This window comes from Lepidochelys kempii, chromosome 10, assembly GCF_965140285.1.
Source record: "Lepidochelys kempii isolate rLepKem1 chromosome 10, rLepKem1.hap1, whole genome shotgun sequence".
In the NCBI taxonomy this organism is placed as follows: Eukaryota; Metazoa; Chordata; order Testudines; family Cheloniidae; genus Lepidochelys; species Lepidochelys kempii.
In genome coordinates, this window is record NC_136389.1 from 2,059,141 (window position 1) to 2,077,732 (window position 18,592).

The window sequence follows — 18,592 nt, forward strand, 5'->3', positions numbered from 1 at the left end:
GCCCCCGCCCCCAGCGCCCCACCCCCACCCCCAAACTCCCCTCCTGGAGCCCCCGCCGTCCCCCCCACCCCTAAACTCCCCTCCTGGAGCCCCCGCCCCCAGCGCCCCCCCACCCCCAAACTCCCCTCCCGGAGCCCCCGCCGTCCCCCCCCACCCCTAAACTCCCCTCCCGGAGCCCCCGCCCCCAGCGCCCCACCCCCACCCCCAAACTCCCCTCCCGGAGCCCCCGCCGTCCCCCCCACCCCTAAACTCCCCTCCCGGAGCCCCCGCCCCTGCCCCCAGCACCCCCCCACACCCAGAGTGCCACCACCCCCCGAACCCCTAAACTCCCCTCCTGGAGCCCCCGCCCCCAGCGCCCCCCCACCCCCAAACTCCCCTCCCGGAGCCCCCGCCGTCCCCCCCACCCCTAAACTCCCCTCCTGGAGCCCCCGCCCCCAGCGCCCCCCCACCCCCAAACTCCCCTCCCGGAGCCCCCGCCGTCCCCCCCACCCCTAAACTCCCCTCCCGGAGCCCCCGCCCCCAGCACCCCCTCCCCACCCAGAGTGCAACCACCTCCCGCACCCCCAAACTCCCCTCCCGGAGCCCCTGCCGTCCCCCCCACCCCTAAGCTCCCCTCCTGGAGCCCCTGCCCCCAGCGCCCCCCTACCCCCAAACTCCCCTCCCGGAGCCCCTGCCCCCAGCACCCCCTCCCCACCCAGAGTGCAACCACCCCCCGCACCCCCAAACTCCCCTCCCAGAGCCCCCGCCCCCATCGTCCCCCCCACCCACCCCCAAACTCCCCTCCCGGAGCCCCCACCCCTGCCCCCAGCACCCCCTCCCCACCCAGAGTGCCACCACCCCCCGCACCCCCAATCTCCCCTCCCGGAGCCCCCGCCCCCACTATCCCCCCCACCCCTAAACTTCCCTCCTGGAGCCCCTGCCCCCAGCACCCCCTCCCCACCCAGAGTGCAACCACCCCCCGCACCCCCAACTCCCCTCCCAGAGCCCCTGCCCCCCAGCACCCACCCACCCACCCCCAAACTCCCCTCCCAGAGCCCCCGCCCCCAGCACCCCCTCCCCACCCAGAGTGCAACCACCTCCCGCACCGCCAAACTCCCCTCCCGGAGCCCCTGCCGTCCCCCCCACCCCTAAACTCCCCTCCTGGAGCCCCCGCCCCCAGCGCCCCCCACCCCCCAAACTCCCCTCCCGGAGCCCCTGCCCCCCAGCGCCCCCTCCCCACCCCAGAGCCCCCAGCCCGCCCAGCATGCCGGGGGCCTCGGGGGAGGGGCAGGACCCGGGTGTCCGGTTCTGTGCGAGAAGGACGTTGGCCGCCCTGGTCCCAGCAAAGCGAGTCCCTCGCCCTCCTTGTCTCGGCGGGCTGCGCGCTTGGCCCGTGGTGGGCAAAGGCTTTGACTGAATCCGCCCAATGCTGGCTCGCAAAGACACTAGGTAATTCGCACTGCCAGAGACCACTGGCTGAGAAATAGGGGGGAAGCTGAATGTATTTGCTGGCACTTTGCCTTTCTGGGGGCTCATTTACCCGTGTGCCGACAAGCTGGGCTGGGGCCAGACACTTGCACTTTTACCCCGGGGGAATTCTGCACTGCTGCAGGCGCGCGTAATCAATGAGCTGTGCGTATTATCACAAGTTTCTGCCAAAATGCTGCTGCAGTTCTGCCATTTTCCCACCAGACAGTGCTGTGGCACAAGAACAGCTGCGGCGCTGAGCAGAAACTAACTTCTGAGTTCCGCCTTTTGCGCACCAGAGGGCAGCCTGGCGCTAGAACACAGCAGCAGCTCCTGGCCAGCAAGGGAAGAGAAAGAGCCTGTCAGGCCAGGTCAAGAGACAGGTGCTATTGGGAGACAGACAGCACGCAGTGCTGGGTGGGGTCAGACAGGGACTCATAAGGGCCAGTGGTGGAGGACGGGGCTAAATGAGAGTGGAGGCATAGGGCCACATAGTGATGGGGGAGGGGTGCAGAGCTACATAGGGACAGGGAGTGGCTGGGTGAGGGCACAGAGACACATGGGGATGGGGGAGTGGGTGTCTGAGTGGGGGTGGAGGGACACATGGGGGTGCAGGAATACGTGGGAGGGGGCGGATGTGCCTGACTGAAGGGGAGAGGCTAGGAGCCAGGCTCTGCATGGGGGAAGCTCCCTAACAACCCCTCCTCACCCCCCAAAAAACCCTGTTCCATACTTTTCCCACTTATACCCAACAACCTTCCAAGTTCACACCCGGGCTCCTTTCCAGCAATTCACTTCCCTCTCCCTCAGCTCCTCCGTTACCCCTGACTCCCCCAAACCTTTGCACTGCTTCTGAGGGGTGCAGGAAATGCAGTTCTGTAGTGTAGTTTAAATGAATCTCAGAGTTCTGTATTAATATGCCTAGTAAGGAATCTATTTGTCAGAAAACATTTCCTGGTTCTTTTTTGTTGTCTGAATTGTTACATACTTGCTGACAGTTATTTTGAAATAAATGACCACAAATAATTGAAACCCGTGTGATTATATTGTGTTATTTTGACAAAATATGCTGAATTTTGAAGAATTTTAAAATATTGTGCACAGAATTTTATATTTTTTTGTTGCAGAATATTTAATTTTTTGGTGCAGAATTTCTCCAAGAGTTCACCTTGCAAGACTGGGCTTCTTCAGTGGGTTTATATTTTGGAGTTTTAAGAACAAAGTGTTCAGAGTGAATCGCAGAGCCCCGGCAGACCAGGCTCTTCGTTGGGACAGTTAGATTAAGGTGATAAATTGCATTCAGTGTTGATCTGGCCCCCTCCATCGCTGTCTGATTCTGTGAAATCCAGGGGCTGAATGCGCAGTGAATCGTAGTGCGGGGGCGGAGTGCCGGGTTCTGGTGGGATTTCTTCATTGGGATAAGTTTCATTATTGGGGTTGAAATGGGATTTTTCATGTTGGAACCCAAAATTGACATGAGCCTGTGACAGCTCTGACACTGTCGGAGGTGTATCTGGGTACTGGGCCAGGGCTCGCTTCTGCTTCAGGCCTTTGCACCAACTGATGATATTAATTATGGTGACCCACAGAAAGTCAATGATGATTTCTCCAAATTCAATGAGGCACAGCACCGAGCCGCCCATCCAGAATGAGAACAGGCCTTCCAATTCCCTCACAAGCAGAAAGAGCTGTAACAGGAAATCAGGAAAGTGAGGGGAGTTCCGGGCAGGATCCTAGTCTGCAGTCAGCCCAAGATGCCATTGAGCAGCTGTTCACTGAGGATTTCTTAAAATATTTAAGCAGGTGACTATAAGTGGTCAGAGCCTAACACCGGCAACATTTAGCTCAGCCCCTCAATTTGCTGCCAAGGAGTGCAGTTAAGGTAGAGAGTGAGATGATCGCCCCCCACCCACACCTCTTTACACTACGAAGAAGTGCTGGAATGGCATAAAGGCCCATATCTGATTGGGGCAGGGTTAACCCATTGCAGGAACGGCAGAAGGCAGCTGTAAATTTGCCTCTAGAGTGCCCCCTCACAAGCCCTAGGGCTGGGGTTCTGAGGATCAAGTCAGGGATGGAGCCCAGGGATGCAGCACTGTGGAGGTTCCAGAAAATTCTGTGGGCCACATGGCAGCTGCCATAACTTAGGGCCCCCACGACTCTATGTTATAACAGGAGCCTAGTCTAGGCCCTGAAATAGCCCAGGCTGGGGAGGGTACAAATGTGGCATAATGCCTCCCCTGCCTGTGAGTTCCTGCTGCACCTCTTAGCCCTGGTCTACACTAGGGGTATGTCTACACTACGAAATTAGGTCGAATTTATAGAAGTCGTTTTTTTAGAAATCGGTTTTATATATTCGAGTGTGTGCGTCCCCACAGAAAATGCTCTAAGTGCATTAAGTGCATTAACTCGGCGGAGCGCTTCCACAGTACCGAGGCAAGCGTCGACTTCCGGAGCGTTGCACTGTGGGTAGCTATCCCACAGTTCCCGCAGTCTCCGCTGCCCATTGGAATTCTGGGTTGATATCCCAATGCCTGATGGGGCTAAAACATTGTCGCGGGTGGTTCTGGGTACATATCGTCAGGCCCCCGTTCCCTCCCTCCCCCCGTGAAAGCAAGGGCAGACAATCATTTCGCGCCTTTTTTCCTGAGTTACCTGTGCAGACGCCATACCACGGCAAGCATGGAGCCCGCTCAGGTAACCGTCACCCTATGTCTCCTGGGTGCTGGCAGACGCGGTACGGCATTGCTACACAGTAGCAGCAACCCCTTGCCTTGTGGCAGCAGACGGAACAGTACGACTGGTAGCCGTCATAGTCATGTCTGAGGTGCTCCTGGTCGCCTCTGTGAGGTCGATCAGGAGCGCCTGGGCAGACATGGGCGCAGGGACTAAATTTGGAGTGACTTGACCAGGTCATTCTCTTTAGTCCTGCAGTCCTATTGAACCGTCTTATGGTGAGCGGGCAGGCGATACGGACTGCTAGCAGTCGTACTGTACCATCTTCTGCCAGGCAGGCAAGAGATGAGGATTGCTAGCAGTCGTATTGTACCATCTTATGCCAGGCAGGCAAGAGATGAAGATGGCTAGCAGTCGTACTGTACCATCTTCTGCCAAGCAGCCATGAGATGTGGATGGCATGCAGTCCTTCTGCACCGTCTGCTGCCAGCCAAAGATGTAAAAGATAGATGGAGTGTATCAAAACAAGAAATAGACCAGATTTGTTTTGTACTCATTTTCCTCCTCCCCTGTCTAGATCACACTGCAGTCACTCACAGAGAAGGTGCAGCGAGGTAAATCTAGCCATGTATCAATCAGAGGCCAGGCTAACCTCCTTGTTCCAATAACAACGATAACTTAGGTGCACCATTTCTTATTGGAACCCTCCGTGCAGTCCTGCCTGAAATACTCCTTGATGTACAGGCACCCCCTTTGTTGATTTTAGCTCCCTGAAGCCAACCCTGTAAGCCGTGTCGTCAGTCGCCCCTCCCTCCGTCAGAGCAACGGCAGACAATCGTTCCGCGCCTTTTTTCTGTGCGGACGCCATACCAAGGCAAGCATGGAGGCCGCTGAGCTCATTTTGGGAATTAGGAGCACATCAACCACCACACGCATTATCCAGCAGTATATGCAACACCAGAACATGGCAACGCGATACCGGGCGAGGAGGCGACGTCAGCGCGGTCCCGTGAGTGATCAGGACATGGACACAGATTTCTCTGAAAGCATGGGCCCTGCCAATGCATGCATCATGGTGCTAATGGGGCAGGTTCATGCTGTGGAACGCCGATTCTGGGCTCGGGAAACAAGCACAGACTGGTGGGACCGCACAGTGTTGCAGGTCTGGGACGATTCCCAGTGGCTGCGAAACTTTCGCATGCGTAAGGGCACTTTCATGGAACTTTGTGACTTGCTTTCCCCTGCCCTGAAGCGCATGAATACCAGGATGAGAGCAGCCCTCACAGTTGAGAAGCGAGTGGCGATAGCCCTGTGGAAGCTTGCAACACCAGACAGCTACCGGTCAGTTGGGAATCAATTTGGAGTGGGCAAATCTACTGTGGGGGCTGCTGTTATGCAAGTAGCTCACGCAATCAAAGATCTGCTGATATCAAGGGTAGTGACCCTGGGAAATGTGCAGGTCATAGTGGATGGCTTTGCTGCAATGGGATTCCCTAACTGTGGTGGGGCTATAGACGGAACCCATATCCCTATCTTGGCACCGGAGCACCAAGCCGCCGAGTACATAAACCGCAAGGGGTACTTTTCAATAGTGCTGCAAGCTCTGGTGGATCACAAGGGACGTTTCACCAACATCAACGTGGGATGGCCGGGAAAGGTGCATGATGCTCGCATCTTCAGGAACTCTGGTCTGTTTCAAAAGCTACAGGAAGGGACTTTATTCCCAGACCAGAAAATAACTGTTGGGGATGTTGAAATGCCTATATGTATCCTTGGGGACCCAGTCTACCCCTTAATGTCATGGCTCATGAAGCCGTACACAGGCAGCCTGGACAGTAGTCAGGAGCTGTTCAACTACAGGCTGAGCAAGTGCAGAATGTTGGTAGAATGTGCATTTGGACGTTTAAAGGCGCGCTGGCGCAGTTTACTGGCTCGCTTAGACCTCAGCGAAACCAATATTCCCACTATTATTACTGCTTGCTGTGTGCTCCACAATATCTGTGAGAGTAAGGGGGAGACGTTTATGGCGGGGTGGGAGGCTGAGGCAAATCGCCTAGCTGCTGGTTACGCGCAGCCAGACACCAGGGTGGTTAGAAGAGCACAGGAGGGCGCGGTACGCATCAGAGAAGCTTTGAAAACCAGTTTCATGACTGGGCAGGCTACGGTGTGAAAGTTCTGTTTGTTTCTCCTTGATGAAACCCCCCACCCCTTGGTTCACTCTACTTCCCTGTAAGCTAACCACCCGCCCCTCCTCCCTTCAATCACGCTTGCAGAGGCAATAAAGTCATTGCTGCTTCACAGTCATGCATTCGTTATTCATTCATCACACAAGTAGGGAGATGACTACCAAGGTATCCCAGGAGGGGTGATGGAGGAGGGAAGGAAAATGCCACACAGCACTTTAAGCACAGCACTTTAAAAGTTTACAACTTTAAAATTTATTGAATGACAGCCTTCTTTCTTTTTGGGCAATCCTCTGTGGTGGAGTGGCTGGTTGGCCAGAGGCCCCCCCACCGCGTTCTTGGGCGTCTGGGTGTGGAGGCTATGGAACTTGGGGAGGAGGGCGGTTGGTTACAGAGGGGCAGCAGTGGCAGTCTGTGCTCCAGCTGCCTTTGCTGCAGCTCAACCATACACTGGAGCATACTGGTTTGGTCCTGCAGCAGCCTCAGCATTGAATCCTGCCTCCTCTCATCACGCTGCCGCCACATTTGAGCTTCAGCCCTGTCTTCAGCCCGCCACTTACTCTCTTCAGCCCGCCACTTACTCTCTTCAGCCCGCCACCTCTCCTCCCGGTCATTTTGTGCTTTCCTGCACTCTGACATTATTTGCCTCCACGCATTCGTCTGTGCTCTGTCAGTGTGGGAGGACAGCATGAGCTCGGAGAACATTTCATCGCGAGTGCGTTTTTTTTTCTTTCTAAGCTTCACTAGCCTCTGGGAAGGAGAAGATCCTGTGATCATTGAAACACATGCAGCTGGTGGAGAAAAAAAAAGGGACAGCGGTATTTAAAAAGACACATTTTATAAAACAGTGGCTACACTCTTTCAGGGTAAACCTTGCTGTTAACATTACATACATAGCACATGTGCTTTCGTTACAAGGTCGCATTTTGCCTCCTCCCACCGCGTGACTACCCCCTCAACCTTCCCCCCTCCCTGTGGCTAACAGCGGGGAACATTTCTGTTTAGCCACAGGCAAACAGCCCAGCAGGAACGGGCACCTCTGAGTGTCCCTGAAGAAAAGCCCTCTATTTCAACCAGGTGACCATGAATTATATCTCACTCTCCTGAGGATAACACAGAGAGATAAAGAACGGATTTTGGTTGAATGCCAGCAAACATACACTGCAATGCTTTGTTCTACAGTGATTCCCGAGTACGTGTTACTGGCCTGGAGTGGTAAAGTGTCCTACCATGAAGGATGCAATAAGGCTGCCCTCCCCAGAAACCTTTTGCAAAGGCTTTAGGACTACATCTAGGAGAACCGCAAATGCCAGGGCAAAGTAATCCTTTCACATGCTTGCTTTTAAACCATGTATAGCATTTTAAAAGGTACACTCACCAGAGGTCCCTTCTCCGCCTGCTGGGTCTAGGAGGCAGCCTTGGGTGGGCTCGGGGGGTACTGGCTCCAGGTCTAGGGTGAGAAACAGTTCCTGGCTGTCGGGAAAACCGGTTTCTCCGCTTGCTTGCTGTGAGCTATCATCTTCTTCGTCCCCAAAACCTGCTTCCGTATTGCCTCCATCTCCATTGAAGGAGTCAAACAACACGGCTGGGGTAGTGGTGGCTGAACCCCCTAAAATGGCATGCAGCTCATCATAGAAGCGGCATGTTTGGGGCTCTGACCCAGAGCGGCTGTTCGCCTCTCTGGTTTTCCGGTAGGCTTGCATCAGCTCCTTCAGTTTCACGCGGCACTGCTTCGGGTCCCTGTTATGGCCTCTGTCCTTCATGCCCTGGGAGATTTTCACAAAGGTTTTGGCATTTCGAAAACTGGAACGGAGTTCTGATAGCACGGATTCCTCTCCCCAAACAGCGATCAGATCCCGTACCTCCCATTCGGTCCATGCTGGAGCTCTTTTGCGATTCTGGGACTCCATCACGGTCACCTGTGCTGATGAGCTCTGCATGGTCACCTGCAGCTTGCCACGCTGGCCAAACAGGAAATGAGATTCAAAAGTTTGCGGTTGTTTTCCTGTCTACCTGGCCAGTGCATCTGAGTTGAGAGTGCTGTCCAGAGCGGTCAGAATGGAGCACTCTGGGATAGCTCCCGGAGGCCAATACCATCGAATTGTGTCCACAGTACCCCAAATTCGAGCCGGGAACGTCGATTTAAGCGCTAATCCACTTGTCAGGGGTGGAGTAAGGAAATCGATTTTAAGAGCCCTTTAAGTCGAAATAAAGGGCTTCACTGTGTGGACGGGTGCAGGTTTAAATCGATTTAACGCTGCTAAATTCGACCTAAAGTCATAGCCCTGGTCTACACTAGGACTTTAGGTCGAATTTAGCAGCGTTAAATCGATGTAAACCTGCACCCGTCCACACAGTGAAGCCCTTTATTTCGACTTAAAGGGCTCTTAAAATCGATTTCCTTACTCCACCCCTGACAGGTGGATTAGCACTTAAATCGATGTTGCCGGCTCGAATTTGGGGTACTGTGGACACAATTCGATGGTATTGGCCTCCGGGAGCTATCCCAGAGTGCTCCATTCTGACCGCTCTGGACAGCACTCTCAACTCAGATGCACTGGCCAGGTAGACAGGAAAACAACCGCAAACTTTTGAATCTCATTTCCTGTTTGGCCAGCGTGGCAAGCTGCAGGTGACCATGCAGAGCTCATCAGCACAGGTGACGGTGATGGAGTCCCAGAATCGCAAAAGAGCTCCAGCATGGACCGAACGGGAGGTACGGGATCTGATCGCTGTTTGGGGAGAGGAATCCGTGCTATCAGAACTCCGTTCCAGTTTTCGAAATGCCAAAACCTTTGTGAAAATCTCCCAGGGCATGAAGGACAGAGGCCATAACAGGGACCCGAAGCAGTGCCGCGTGAAACTGAAGGAGCTGATGCAAGCCTACCAGAAAACCAGAGAGGCGAACAGCCGCTCTGAGTCAGAGCTGCAAACATGCCGCTTCTATGATGAGCTGCATGCCATTTTAGGGGGTTCAGCCACCACTACCCCAGCCGTGTTGTTTGACTCCTTCAATGGAGATGGAGGCAATACGGAAGCAGGTTTTGGGGACGAAGAAGATGATAGCTCACAGCAAGCAAGCGGAGAAACCGGTTTTCCCGACAGCCAGGAACTGTTTCTCACCCTAGACCTGGAGCCAGTACCCCCCGAACCCACCCAAGGCTGCCTCCTAGACCCAGCAGGCGGAGAAGGGACCTCTGGTGAGTGTACCTTTTAAAATGCTATACATGGTTTAAAAGCAAGCATGTGAAAGGATTACTTTGCCCTGGCATTTGCGGTTCTCCTAGATGTAGTCCTAAAGCCTTTGCAAAAGGTTTCTGGGGAGGGCAGCCTTATTGCGTCCTTCATGGTAGGACACTTTACCACTCCAGGCCAGTAACACGTACTCGGGAATCACTGTAGAACAAAGCATTGCAGTGTATGTTTGCTGGCATTCAACCAAAATCCGTTCTTTATCTCTCTGTGTTATCCTCAGGAGAGTGAGATATAATTCATGGTCACCTGGTTGAAATAGAGGGCTTTTCTTCAGGGGACACTCAGAGGAGCCCATTCCTGCTGGGCTGTTTGCCTGTGGCTAAACAGAAATGTTCCCTGCTGTTAGCCACAGGGAGGGGGGAAGGTTGAGGGGTTAGTCACGCAGTGGGAGGAGGCAAAATGCGACCTTGTAACGAAAGCACATGTGCTATGTATGTAATGTTAACAGCAAGGTTTACCCTGAAAGAGTGTAGCCACTGTTTTATAAAATGTGTCTTTTTAAATACCGCTGTCCCTTTTTTTTTCTCCACCAGCTGCATGTGTTTCAATGATCACAGGATCTTCTCCTTCCCAGAGGCTAGTGAAGCTTAGAAAGAAAAAAAAACGCACTCGCGATGAAATGTTCTCCGAGCTCATGCTGTCCTCCCACACTGACAGAGCACAGACGAATGCGTGGAGGCAAATAATGTCAGAGTGCAGGAAAGCACAAAATGACCGGGAGGAGAGGTGGAGGGCTGAAGAGAGTAAGTGGCGGGCTGAAGAGAGTAAGTGGCGGGCTGAAGACAGGGCTGAAGCTCAAATGTGGCGGCAGCGTGATGAGAGGAGGCAGGATTCAATGCTGAGGCTGCTGCAGGACCAAACCAGTATGCTCCAGTGTATGGTTGAGCTGCAGCAAAGGCAGCTGGAGCACAGACTGCCACTGCAGCCCCTCTGTAACCAACCGCCCTCCTCCCCAAGTTCCATAGCCTCCACACCCAGACGCCCAAGAACGCGGTGGGGGGGCCTCCGGCCAACCAGCCACTCCACCACAGAGGATTGCCCAAAAAAAAGAAGGCTATCATTCAATAAATTTTAAAGTTGTAAACTTTTAAAGTGCTGTGCGGCATTTTCCTTCCCTCCTCCACCACCCCTCCTGGGCTACCTTGGTAGTCATCCCCCTATTTGTGTGATGAATGAATAAAGAATGCATGAATGTGAAGCAACAATGACTTTATTGCCTCTGCAAGCGGTGATTGAAGGGAGGAGGGGCGGGTGGTTAGCTTACAGGGAAGTAGAGTGAACCAAGGGGCGGGGGGTTTCAACAAGGAGAAACAAACAGAACTTTCACACTGTAGCCTGCCCAGTCATGAAACTGGTTTTCAAAGCTTCTCTGATGCGTACCGCGCCCTCCTGTGCTCTTCTAACCACCCTGGTGTCTGGCTGCGCGTAACCAGCAGCCAGGCGATTTGCCTCAACCTCCCACCCCGCCATAAACGTCTCCCCCTTACTCTCACAGATATTGTGGAGCACACAGCAAGCAGTAATAACAGTGGGAATATTGGTTTCGCTGAGGTCTAAGCGAGTCAGTAAACTGCGCCAGCGCGCCTTTAAACGTCCAAATGCACATTCTACCACCATTCTGCACTTGCTCAGCCTGTAGTTGAACAGCTCCTGACTACTGTCCAGGCTGCCTGTGTACGGCTTCATGAGCCATGGGATTAAGGGGTAGGCTGGGTCCCCAAGGATACATATAGGCATTTCAACATCCCCAACAGTTATTTTCTGGTCTGGGAAGAAAGTCCCTTCCTGCAGCTTTTGAAACAGACCAGAGTTCCTGAAGATGCGAGCATCATGCACCTTTCCCGGCCATCCCACGTTGATGTTGGTGAAACGTCCCTTGTGATCCACCAGAGCTTGCAGCACTATCGAAAAGTACCCCTTGCGGTTTATGTACTCGGCAGCTTGGTGCTCCGGTGCCAAGATAGGGATATGGGTTCCGTCTATAGCCCCACCACAGTTAGGGAATCCCATTGCAGCAAAGCCATCCACTATGACCTGCACATTTCCCAGGGTCACTACCCTTGATATCAGCAGATCTTTGATTGCGTGGGCTACTTGCATCACAGCAGCCCCCACAGTAGATTTGCCCACTCCAAATTGATTCCCAACTGACCGGTAGCTGTCTGGCGTTGCAAGCTTCCACAGGGCTATCGCCACTCGCTTCTCAACTGTGAGGGCTGCTCTCATCCTGGTATTCATGCGCTTCAGGGCAGGGGAAAGCAAGTCACAAAGTTCCATGAAAGTGCCCTTACGCATGCGAAAGTTTTGCAGCCACTGGGAATCGTCCCAGACCCGCAACACTATGCGGTCCCACCAGTCTGTGCTTGTTTCCCGAGCCCAGAATCGGCGTTCCACAGCATGAACCTGCCCCATTAGCACCATGATGCATGCATTGGCAGGGCCCATGCTTTCAGAGAAATCTGTGTCCATGTCCTGATCACTCACGGGACCGCGCTGATGTCGCCTCCTCACCCGGTATCGCGTTGCCAGGTTCTGGTGTTGCATATACTGCTGGATAATGCGTGTGGTGGTTGATGTGCTCCTAATTCCCAAAATGAGCTCAGCGGCCTCCATGCTTGCCTTGGTATGGCGTCCGCACAGAAAAAAGGCGCGGAACGATTGTCTGCCGTTGCTCTGACGGAGGGAGGGGCGACTGACGACACGGCTTACAGGGTTGGCTTCAGGGAGCTAAAATCAACAAAGGGGGTGCCTGTACATCAAGGAGTATTTCAGGCAGGACTTCACGGAGGGTTCCAATAAGAAATGGTGCACCTAAGTTATTGTCCTTATTGGAACAAGAAGGTTAGCCTGGCCTCTGATTGATACATGGCTAGATTTACCTCGCTGCACCTTCTCTGTGAGTGACTGCAGTGTGATCTAGAAGAATGAGTCCCCTAGACAGGGGAGAGGGGGAAGCAAATGAGTACAAAACAAATCTGGTCTATTTCTTGTTTTGATACACTCCATCTATCTTTTACATCTTTGGCTGGCAGCAGACGGTGCAGAAGGACTGCATGCCATCCACATCTCATGGCTGCTTGGCAGAAGATGGTACAGTACGACTGCTAGCAGTCCATATCGCCTGCCCGCTCACTATAAGACGGTTCAATAGGACTGACTGCAGGACTAAAGAGAATGACCTGGTCAAGTCACTCCAAATTTAGTCCCTGCGCCCATGTCTGCCCAGGCGCTCCCAGCCGACATGGCCAGGAGCACCTCGGACATGACGATGACGGCTACCAGTCGTACTGTACCGTCTGCTGCCACAAGGCAAGGGGTTGCTGCTACTGTGTAGTAATGCCGTACCGCGTCTGCCAGCACCCAGGAGACATAGGGTGACAGTTACCTGAGCGGGCTCCATGCTTGCCGTGGTATGGCTTCTGCACAGGTAACTCAGGAAAAAAGGCGCGAAATGATTGTCTGCCCTTGCTTTCACGGAGGGAGGGAGGGAACGGGGGCCTGACGATATGTACCCAGAACCACCCACGACAATGTTTTAGCCCCATCAGGCATTGGGATCTCAACCCAGAATTCCAATGGGCAGCGGAGACTGCGGGAACTGTGGGATAGCTACCCACAGTGCAACGCTCCGGAAGTCGACTCTAGCCTCGGTACTGTGGAAGTGCTCCGCCGAGTTAATGCACTTAATGCACTTAGAGCATTTTCTGTGGGGACACACACACTCGAATATATAAAACCGATTTCTAAAAAACCGACTTCTATAAATTCGACCTTATTCCGTAGTGTAGACATACCCTTAGAGCTGCAGCATAGAATGTCACCCCCCAACCCCTGGAGTAAGGAGAGGTTGTGTGCTGCTCTTGAACAACCCAGGCACCCTCCTCCTTGAACAACCCAGCCACCCTCCCATTGAGCCACAAGCAGCAGTGGCAGGCTTTGGAGGCTGGAAGGGAGAGGCAGCCAGTAAAGGCTGGTGCTGACAAGAAGTAGGAGTTCTGTCCCAGACTACAGATACATTTAACATTCTCCGGGTGATGGGGGTAGGTCTAAATACTTCAGATTAACCTCTTGGGAGCAGCATGGACGCTGCTCAGAGACTGAGTGACAGAGTCTGCAGGTATTTGGCTTCTGGAAAAGGCTATGGAAATATGCTCTGGCACGTGTGTTAGAAGCAGGAGCCTGATACTGCACTTACAGTTGTAGCCGCAGATTCCGAGGTGGTTCTGTAGTTATACTCTTCAAAGTAAATATTTAGCTTGACGATCCCATTGCTGTAGGACACAAGGATCAGTTAAAACTCATTTCTAGCCCTGTATACCCTGTGCATTTACTTAAGAAAGTGGTATCTGTATAAGCTGCTTTTGTGATCAACTAGCTTGATAGACAAGCACCCCGGCATCAGTAGATTTGTTCTGTCCCACAGGCACACGTTTGGGATGATGGTCAGGTTTTGTGCTAATCTAACATTAACAGGCCCCTTGGATCAGAGAGAAAATGGTCTATTCTTTTACTCACCTGTCCAGAGTCACATTTGTCGACAGATTTCTTTCATAGGACAAAATATGGAAAATCCAGTCCTAGTAAAAGAAAATTGATTCATAACTGAAATGGGAAATGTTCTCTCTGAGCCACGTATGCTATGGGGGAGGTAAAATACCACCTACAAGGTCCACAAACTGTACACAGAAAGCTGGAATCTCTGGCACCTGCCCATGCTAAATAACAGTTGATGTTACACTACATAAAGGAATTTGTGATTCGGTCAATAGCACTTGCAGACAGGTGACTTTCCTCCAGGCCATAGAACCAGGGCCCAGAGAAGCAAATCAACAGGAAAATTCCTGCTGAAATGGTAAAAGGGGTAATTTTACAGAGCTTCCAATTTTCTATCAATCCATATTACAGGCCCTGATGTTTTAGCTTCACTGTTCTCAACTGATGATGAGAGAATGTGGTGAGATGACTTAGGGAGAGTTTGGGAAAATGGAATCAGACCGGAAGCAGAGTTCATTCCAATGTGGAACAAAAATAAATGATGAAACCTCAAAAGTTGTCCCAAAAGTTGGCCTCCATCCAGCTCTGCTACCAGGCTTAAAAATGCTTCATTTGGTTAAAAATGCAGCAGCCTGCTTACTGAGCCACATAGACCACTACGAGCATACCACCTTCTCTGCTCTGTGCTCTTTACTTGGTTTTTAAAGAGAAGTTCAGTATTTCAGTTATTCTCCTCAAAGGGCCCCTGTGGAATAGCCCATATCATGCAAGGGACCATGTCCCACTCCAAGTTTCTGACTCCTGTGAGAGTGACATTCCATAGAAACAGTGAGTCAGCTTTCAGAGTGAGAATTATGTGTACAGGAGACAGAACTTCCTCAATACTGTCCCATGACTGAGTATCTCAGACTGGAAGACACTGGAATCATCACCCAGCACTTTCAGATCAAAATTGAAACCCTGTTACTGTGGCTGTACAGGTCACAAAAAACCAACAGCCTGTACTGAATAGGGGCTGGAGAGAGAATGGCCATTTATAGTGTTTATTTTTAACATCTGTAAGGCACTTAAATACCAGTGAGAAGCAGAAACAAGGTAATGTAATGGTAACAAGGTAATGTAATGGTAAGGTGTGGTAATATGTTATCAGACCAACTTCTGTTGGAAAATGTAAACTCAAAAGCTGCTCTCTCTCACCAACAGAAGTTGGTCCAATAAAAGATATTACCTCACCACCACCCCTTGTCTCTCTAATATCTTGGGACAAACATGGCTACAACAAAAGTGCATACAATAGCGATAAGCAGGGAATCTTCCCTAGACAGACAGGAACTGATTTTACCTCTGACGCCTCAGATGGCCAGCCTGCCACAGAGATGGTCGTTTTGAACTGAGTGTTGCTGGAAAGAAGACACAAGAACATTAATTCATGGAGCTTTCCACTGCTCTTAAATCACCAGAACTTTAGCTCAATTTCAACCCCCCATAAAGGTCTGTTCAGATTTTAAGATCAGTGTTCAGTGAGGGATAAAACGCAGGATTCCCTCCACCTTGAGAGCTGCCAGAGAGAGTTTATTTACTTACTTGCATGTGTCCTTACAAGAGTCAATACAAGACTGCCTGTGTCCTATACTTGACCTCAGTGAAGAATAGCAATATGCTGTTTGGTGAAAACAAAAAGCAAACAATCCAGTCAGATGAGAACTTTACTGCTGCAGATTTGCTTCCCCCATAACCTTCTGAAGCTTTGACAATCCATTGATAAAAACAATCAAACTCTTAGACGATGTAACACCTTTTGCAGGGCCTAGTGGACTGGCTTTCATCAACACTGACACGTGTGGTGGGCTGTCGATGGTCCTACACCTCACTTACTGCAGTCCCTTCTGCAGGAAACATTCAGCTGGATGCTTGAGCAGTGCAGAATCTTGTCAGTGATGCACCCGCCGATGAATACAGGGTGACTTCTAAAACATTTGTTGCAAGAGAACTGCAGCACTCAGAAACGTTCAGAGCAGACATAAGTGTGCTGAGGATTGCATCAGGTCTGTGCCACCTTGTACTGAAGGGGGGGAATTTATCTGGGGATCTGTACAAACCTGTGGAGAAGTGCTGACCTTTCCGTGCTAGGACACCTGAAATGCTGAGGCTGGTGGTTTCTGTTTACTCCATAACCCAGAGTAGAAAACCTTGTCATCCCATATGGTGTTGGTGTTACCAGCTGGCCATTCCTCTGTGAGAAGCCTTCATTCAGCTAAGCTGTTATGGCAGCTGATATTCCTTAGCCTTAGGCCAGAGCTGAGAGCTCTGCCTCCCTCCTCACTCTCCACCTTGTTAGCAAACAGAGCCCCTGCTGCAAAAACGTTTAACTCCCAGCTACTTAAAGTGCCCCTGACAAAGCCCTTATGTTTCCAACCCCTTCCCATACGTATTATGGGGCCTTGCTATTTCACACTCTGTTCGTGTTCTTACCCCAGTCTGGATCATCTTCACTGTTGCAATAATTTACCCCTTCAGGTAAAGGAAACAGATAGTGACCACACCCACAATTTTCGAACATCTGAGCTTGGAAACAGGAGCGCAGACAAGCCTGCAAAAAGGGGACAAGGAGCCATTTAGAACTGGGACATGCTCTCACGCTGATCAGTGCATCAAAGAGTGCAGAGACTGCTCCCAGATGCCTTCCTACCAGGCTCCCAAAGGGCCGACTCCTTCAACACTGGTTGCTGGTGTTTTACACTGTAACCTCACCCAGCTGAGAACAGGTGTTCATGTCACAATGGTAAAAATGCCACCAACAGCCAGTACTTTCTCTCCACTAGCATTCCCACCCGCTGCCCACAGCAGAGCTGCCCTGGGCTTAGCAACAACGGGAAAGATGTCAGACAAAAAGCCAAGCGTAGACCAGGCCGAAGGGGGATGCTCAGCTCTGAAGCAGAGAGAGGGTAACAGCATGCAGAGCAATAACCAAAACCAGACAAAGTTCACAAGTGCTGCCTGGATGGAGCTTTGGCCTCTGGATTTCTGCAGAATCACTTGTCCCTTGTGGTTCTCTGCTTTCCGAGGCCCTCCCTGTTTTTTCTCCAGCTCTCTGGTTCTTAAAACACATTTGTTTGGTTTTCTTCTGGCCAGTGAGTTCTTACCTGGGTGCATCTGCATGGCGCAGGATTAATGACATGATACTAAGTGCTCAGTCAGGGCCAGATTCTCCCCTGAAATCAATGTGGGGGTGGGGACAAGGAGAACCAGGACTTAGCATCTCCCATCTACTTGCCCAGGGCTCCCCTCTCACTGTTTGATGGCCCAGGAACCTAGGGTGGTTCGTGGTGAAGAGCGGAAGACAGGCAACTTCACCTGGCTTGTTTGTAACAAGGTGCTGGGCTCTGGCCCACCAATTTGTTTCTATGGGGAAGAGAATCTGTCAGAGCCCAACCTGCATCACCTGACCCCCTTCCAACCTACAGACCTAGCAGCTGCGGAGCCCCCTCAAGGGGCTCTTCTAAGGTCAGGGAGGAGCATGCAGCACAGTCAGCTCCTCCCCACTTCCACACCCTGCACTGGGATCCATCGTCCTCCGCTTTCAGGAACAGAGGGGTCACTTGGTTCCTTAGTCTGAGAAAAAAACGGTTACTTACCTCTCGTAACTGTTGTTCTTCGAGATGTGTTGCTCACGTCCATTCCAATAGGTCTGTGCGCGTGCCCTAGCGGAACCCGTCGGGTCGGCTGTGGAGACCCCTAGAGTGGCGCCTTCATGGCGGGGTATGTATGTCCCTGCCGACCCGCCGCCTGCTCGGTTCCTTCTTGCTGGACACGCCGACAGTGGGGCGGCGGGAGGGATTTGGAATGGACGTGAGTAACACATCTCGAAGAACAAGTTACGAGGGGTAAGTAACCGTTTTTTCTTCTTCGAGTGGTTGCTCATGTGCACTCCAATAGGTGTATAGCAATGGAATAATAGCAATGTGACAGTACACGTCCTTCAAGTCGAAGACAGTGTACCAGTCTCCCGGATCCAGGGCGGGAATGATGGCGGCCAGAGAGACCATGCGGAACTTCACCTTTTTTATGTATGTGTTGAGCTCTCGTAGGTCCAGCATAGGCCGAAGCCCGCCCCTGGCCTTGGGGATGAGGAAATAGTGGGAGTAGGACCCCTTGCCCCTGAATTCCTGAGGAACCTCCTCTATTGCCCCTAGAGCTAGGAGTGATTGTACCTGTTGTACAAGGAGTTGCTCGTGAGAGGGGTCCCTGAAGAGGGACGGGGAAGGGGCGTGGGAGGGCGGGAGGGAACAGAATTGGATTGAATATCCCACCCCCACCGTGCTGAGGGCCCAGCGGTCTGATGCGATCTGAGACCAAGCACGGTAGAAGCAGAAGAGTCGATTCACAGAGTGGGGGAAGGATCCAAGAAGGCGACTGGTGCGCTGTCCTCGTGTGCATCTTCAAAAGTTTGGCTTGGGGCCGGGGGGCTGTTTGGTCGAACCCTGGCCTTGGCCTGAGGAGGATTGCGGTGGGTGCCTCCTGTTATTTCTGCCCCTCCT

The 18,592-nt window shown here is 52.3% G+C and overlaps 1 protein-coding gene and 1 long non-coding RNA gene across 4 annotated transcripts in view; one reads left to right on the forward strand and one right to left on the reverse strand.

Moving 5' to 3' along the window:
- Positions 1 to 1,176: 1,176 nt before the first annotated feature.
- LOC140918040 (uncharacterized) overlaps positions 1,177 to 18,592 on the forward strand; it is a 55,568-nt gene continuing 38,152 nt past the window's right edge. For both annotated transcript variants that reach the window (XR_012161062.2, XR_012161061.2), the window contains exons 1-2: positions 1,177 to 1,428; positions 2,574 to 2,731. This is a non-coding gene — a long non-coding RNA (uncharacterized LOC140918040). The remainder of the gene's footprint in view (positions 1,429 to 2,573; positions 2,732 to 18,592) is intronic.
- The window catches only part of LOC140918038 (epithelial sodium channel subunit beta), a 38,185-nt gene continuing 21,792 nt past the window's right edge, over positions 2,200 to 18,592 (reverse strand). The window contains exons 9-14 of one of the 2 annotated variants that reach the window (XM_073361613.2): positions 16,527 to 16,644; positions 15,639 to 15,714; positions 15,397 to 15,454; positions 14,076 to 14,137; positions 13,756 to 13,831; positions 2,200 to 3,134 (exon numbers count right to left, since the gene is read on the reverse strand). In XM_073361613.2, coding sequence (XP_073217714.2) covers positions 2,727 to 3,134; positions 13,756 to 13,831; positions 14,076 to 14,137; positions 15,397 to 15,454; positions 15,639 to 15,714; positions 16,527 to 16,644 — 798 coding nt within the window. In that variant the 3' untranslated portion in view covers positions 2,200 to 2,726. Of the gene's footprint in view, positions 3,135 to 11,699; positions 12,494 to 13,755; positions 13,832 to 14,075; positions 14,138 to 15,396; positions 15,455 to 15,638; positions 15,715 to 16,526; positions 16,645 to 18,592 lie in introns of those variants that run through there. The other variant, XM_078854496.1, reaches the window with a different exon arrangement.